Source organism: Arachis stenosperma, chromosome 2 (assembly GCF_014773155.1).
Source record: "Arachis stenosperma cultivar V10309 chromosome 2, arast.V10309.gnm1.PFL2, whole genome shotgun sequence".
In the NCBI taxonomy this organism is placed as follows: Eukaryota; Viridiplantae; Streptophyta; class Magnoliopsida; order Fabales; family Fabaceae; genus Arachis; species Arachis stenosperma.
Genome location: NC_080378.1, coordinates 26,392,678 through 26,398,382, shown reverse-complemented (window position 1 = coordinate 26,398,382; position 5,705 = coordinate 26,392,678). Strand labels below are relative to the sequence as shown.

At 27.1% G+C, this 5,705-nt stretch overlaps 1 protein-coding gene across 1 annotated transcript; it reads right to left on the bottom strand.

Moving 5' to 3' along the window:
* Positions 1-876: 876 nt before the first annotated feature.
* Positions 877-3,314, bottom strand: LOC130960695 (ethylene-responsive transcription factor ERF110-like). The gene is made up of 2 exons (XM_057886141.1): positions 2,406-3,314; positions 877-1,755 (listed from the first exon to the last, which is right to left on the bottom strand). Exons 1-2 carry the CDS (start codon positions 2,800-2,802, stop codon positions 1,106-1,108), a joined length of 1,047 nt encoding a protein of 348 aa, XP_057742124.1. The 5' UTR covers positions 2,803-3,314; the 3' UTR covers positions 877-1,105.
* Between the last annotated feature and the right edge of the window lie 2,391 nt (positions 3,315-5,705).

The window sequence follows — 5,705 nt, the reverse complement described above, 5'->3', positions numbered from 1 at the left end:
AATGTAATTAAATAATTATTTAAAATAATTTATGCCAAAATTAAATTCTAATTATATATATTAAACCTCCAAATAAATTGTCTCAAAACTTCTTGAACCTTAAACCAAATTGTCTTTTTTCTGTATCTTATTCACAATTAACCAAATTAAATCCTTAAAAAATAATAGTCAAACAAATAAAGAACACAATCTTAGTCGGAACTAATTTAAATACGTTTATAAATAATTTTTTAAATTTTTAATTTATAAAAAATTATAACATTAATATTTAATACAATTTTTAAAATTAAATTTATAATTTTTTAAAAAATTATTTAAATGTTTATGAAAAAGTTAAAAAAAAAAACTTTTTTAAAATAAAAAATTTTGAATAAAGTACTAAATATGTACTCTACCTTTGGGCGTAATCATGTTTTAGTTTTTAAGATTTAAAATGACATATTTGAATCTAAAAAAGTTTCATTTAGTTTCAATGTAGTCTCACTAAGAGGTCAAAGTTAAATAATCAACGGAATGTCCTACATAATAACAATACAAGAACAAGGTCAATCATTTGTAAAACAAGTACAAGCTCCAAAGGCACAAAATCAACCGTGGTATATTAATACATTTATTTATTTATCATTTTTCTTAGTTCTATAGAAAATATTTAATTTAAATGGTAAGGAAAATGATAAATAAATATATTAATGCACTCACGGTTAATTTTTGTGCTTCTATAATTTGTACTTGTTCTCTAAATTATCGACATTATTCTTATACTACTGCCATATAAGATATTCTATTAATTATTTAACTTTGATCTACATTAAAACTAAATGAAACTTATTTAGATTCAAATAAGATAGTTAAATTAGTCTGTCACGAAGTTAAGTGGATTCATTTCATATGATTGCCAAAAAATGGAAACTCAAGTACGCATTTATTCACGCAAAATTAATAGTTAATAATTCTCATCCCTCAACCTCACTTTCCAGCTTGCCAAAACAATAGATTGGGACAAGAACTATGAGCCAGTAAACATCTCCTACGGCACAAAATAATAAGGGAAATTTAAAAAAAAAGAGAAACGTTCATATATCTTAATTGGCAACGGTGGAAAAATCTATCCCGACGAAGACGAGCTGTTACCGGAAGCCGATGACCACGCCGCCGGCAACTGCATAGCGGAACCGAACGCAGAAGAAGATAAGAACGGCGGCGAAACTTGCGTTGACGATGGAGAAGAATGACGAAGATGAGAAGCCACACTTGAAGCCATAACCGTCGTAGTGGAATCCATGGTGGAGAAATTCCCATACAAACCCGCGGAAGAAGAAGAAAAAGAAAAACCATGCAAAGTAGTGCTAATAAGAGGCTCACTATGAACAATGGCCTCAGTGGAAGTTGGAATAGCCACGAGCGAAGAAGTAGTGATTTGCGGTGGCGCGTGGCGGAGGAGCGTTACATTTTCGGGGAAGTTGAGTTTGGCCTTGTTGCCCCGGAAACGGAGGGCGGCTTGGTCGTAGGCTCTGGCGGCTGCCTCGGCAGTGTCAAAGGTGCCTAACCAGACTCTGGCGGCTTTGAATGGGTCTCTAATCTCGGCTGCCCACTTGCCCCATGGCCTCTGCCTCACGCCTCTGTATTTCCTTCTTGGCTCTTCCTCTCTCACATTCTCTTCTCTTGCTCTGTATTCATAGACTGTCCTTCCCCTGTTTCCTCCTCCCATCTCTCCACTCCCACTTCCACTTTCTCTTGAACATTCTCTATTCATTGCTGCATAATATACACAATTCAACATGAGTAAGAGCTTTCTTATAATATTTGTCTTGTGTTATCACTTCATTTTAGAATTGCAAACTATAATGTCAATAATATTTTTTTGTTAAAAATTTTTTTCCTTTATTATAAAGTAACTAATTTTGTAACCTTAAAAACCATATGATTAATATGATCCTATAAAGTAAAATAGATCGACAGTTATCTCCGTATAAAATTAATAATCAAAATTATTAAAGAATTTAATTAATTATTATTTATTTATTTTTAATTATCAATTTATATAAAAATAATTTATATTTAAATTAAATTTAATATTTGATATTAAAAGTTTATCCTTAAAAGGTTAATTTTGTATACATGTTAAATAGTTAAGTTAATATTTATTTAGGGCATGTTAAATGAAATGTCTATAAATAAGAATATAAGTTATCAAATTAAATGTAAAATTGATATTTAATCTGTTCTTGGGTTTATTTTGGTCCTTAATAGTAATATCGAAGGAGATTAAATTCAATTACTTGATACTAGTACTCTGTACTCCCTAAAAAAAAATGTTGAATTGTTCACTGTTGATCTAAAAAAATAGTTATTATTGTATTTAATCTATGATTTAGAGGGGAAAAATTTAGATATGAGGTGCTTACTTGTATGAATAGTAGTAGGGGATGAAGAAGCTACACCATGTGATGAAGAGAAATGGTCAACAAAGGATATATCATCTTGCTGCCTAGTTCTCTTGATAGAAGAAGAGCCGCTTCCAACAACATAATTAGAAAATGTTGAAGAACCATAAGCCATGTTACTTGTTGGAAGTGAATAACCGTCATCTGCACCGGTTGGAACTTCACCAGAGACAACATGGGTCAAAGCCGAAACCATGGCAGACATCTCCTCCTCCCTATTCAAACCCGGGAATATCATATGCATTGATGATGACAATGTAGAATTCTTGTTGTTTATCCTCTCATCAAGTTCCAATTCCCTCTTCTCAACAACCTTGTTTCCTTTCTCTTGAGGATTCGCCACCTTTGCAATACACATTCAATGCAATCCAATAATAATAATAGCTTAATTAGCTTGTTCTATAATAGTAAGCAACTAAATAAATACATGCCTTCTCTAAGTATCACATTTCAACAATCCCATGAAATTGTCTTCCTTATATATATATGTAAGAGAATGATGGAAAGGTTCAAATTGGTTTCCCAGCCGCCATTGAAGAGTCAGTCGGTGTTAATTAAGAGTATGAGAACTTCTATGAGAAGTAATTTCAAATGAGATAAATTCAATATTTAAATAAATATACAAAAAGCAAAAATTCCTTTTTATCCTCCAATTTTATCTTAATTATTAATATTCCCTATACGTTATGGGGCAATTGGCCTAGTGTGAACACAGAACCTTGCCGGCGCAAGCCTCCATATATGGTTTGTGTTGTGTGTGGAGAGAACCATATTGCCGGTGGGCTAGTCGGTGGTGCCAGAGAAATGGAGAAGCAAGTTGGAACCGACATCAATACCAAATTAAATAATATAACAATGCACTTTGGAACATGTTTTTATTGTAATATCTATGCTAAAATAACGAAATGTTTCTATTTATATACGTACACAATACAGGTCCTTTCTCTTTTGGCTTTGGCCAATGGCCAAGTTTATTTGATAGGTGGTTTGTACTAGCAGGAATCAATTACTTTGATTAACCCTATTAAATTGTCTCTCTTTCTTTATTTGGTTTTGACGTGGATATCTTGAATTGGTAGATTCTATCTTAATAATCCAACATTAATAAATTAAACCCAATTTCGATAATATATATAATAAATTAAAATAATATTTTTATATTTTAGTCGCATCTTTGTAGCAGAACGTTTTAGAAAGCGTTATTATAAAAATATTATTTTAATTTTACCAATATTTTTTGAAATATCATAATAATCATAACAATTATAATATAAATATATTAAAATAATCTTATATATTATTTAATTTATTTTTAATATATATTTTATATTTTTATATATTTTTATTTAAATAATTAATTTAATATACACTTATAATAGAGATCAGTGACATAGGTAGAAAATAAGAAAAATCATATTGAGAATAAGGTTACCATGAAATTCTGTAAAATTTGGTAATTGAAGAAAATGAAGCCGGTAATTAAATTTGAGCATGTCACGTCCCAATCATAATAAAGGGAATATTTGGGATGATCCCACTTGGCATTTGGTGTTGCCGATTTAGTTAGCCATGAACAATTTCGCCACCCCATTTTAAGGTTCTTATTCTCATATATAGGATAGTTATCGCAACCAAATCAATAATGAAGCTCATATCAACCGATAAATTAATACTCAAATTGATTGAATCGATAATAATTAAATAAAAATATAAAATTATAATAAACTAAAAATTTAAATAATAAAAATAAATAATACTTTTATAATTTAATATAATTACCATATGATAAATTTATAATACAATAATATTAATAAAAAAATAATTAAATTATATATAAATTATACTTTAAATCATGTATTCGTATAATTATAAAAAATAAAATAATATTATATCTTTGGTTATTATAATTTTTTTATTTAAAATAATTATCATTCAATCTTTTTTATAAAATCATTTTAATTGGATATATTCATTAAAATATACTATTAATATGACATATATCAAATTGAAAAATAAATATGGTTAATATAATTAAAAGCACAAAATGTATTCAAGACAAATGTGGTTCAACAGAAAAGAGAGTAAAAATCTTTAAATTATCTTTAGTTTAAACCTCAACTCACTCAATTCTTTTGAATTTATTCAAAAGGCAAATTTGCATATACCCCATGGATGCTCACGCAGTGAATGCAGCGTATATTTGTTCGGTTAGTTAGCCTAAATCGTACCAATTCATAAAAATCGTTTAGTTTTTAATGAATTTGATCGCTGTTGACCATGTTGTTAGTATTTTTAGTTCTTATAAAAAATTAAATTAGTTAGACTATTAGTTTATCGTTTTTTTTTTATCAAACTGATTCGTTTGATTTAATTCTGATAACTATGATATATAATGAAATTATGCAGTAATTACAAAAAGAAAAATTAAGAATAAGTTATGTTATGTGAATTTTATTATTTTTTAAATAAAATATAATTTTATCACCAAATATACCTATATTTTATATTTTATATATTTATTTCTTATGGAATATTGATACATCTTAAAAGACTGGGTCTACTACAGCCCCCTCCCCTCCCCCCAAACCAAGGAGGCGAGGGGATTAAGAAAAATGCAAAATTTATCAAACATGGGTCCACCTTTAAGATTGTCCACTCCATGTAGCTTTCTCATACTTTTGAGTGTGAAGACTACTTTTTAACTAAGTACATAATTTAGTTCACTTATTTTGGTGTTAAAAAATCCTAGCGGCATAATTACGTGAAGGAATCATGAATTTTGAAGGCTGACAAGAGGTTGATCAATAAGTGTGTGTTTAGATTGATTTTTATTAAATTAGAATTTAAATTAATAAAATTTTATAAAATTAATTTTAGATATAAATAAATTTGTGTTAATATAATTTATATTTGATAATTTTATATTAAAATTAATTTTAATAAAATAAATATTATTTGAATAATATTAATTAAAATTATACTTAAATAAATAATTACTAAAAATGATATGATAATAAATTATAATATTATTTTTTTAAATATGTAATTTTTTTGATATTTTTTGTATATTTTTTATATAGTATTTTTTTAATATTTTAAGTATTTTTTTAGTATATTATAATTTATTATTATTACTATTATTATTATTTATTGTTAATTTTTTATTTAATTTATTTTATCTAATAAAATCAATAAATTATATTATAAAAAATAATAATAAATATAATACACAACAATTATATATAATCATAAAAATGTACA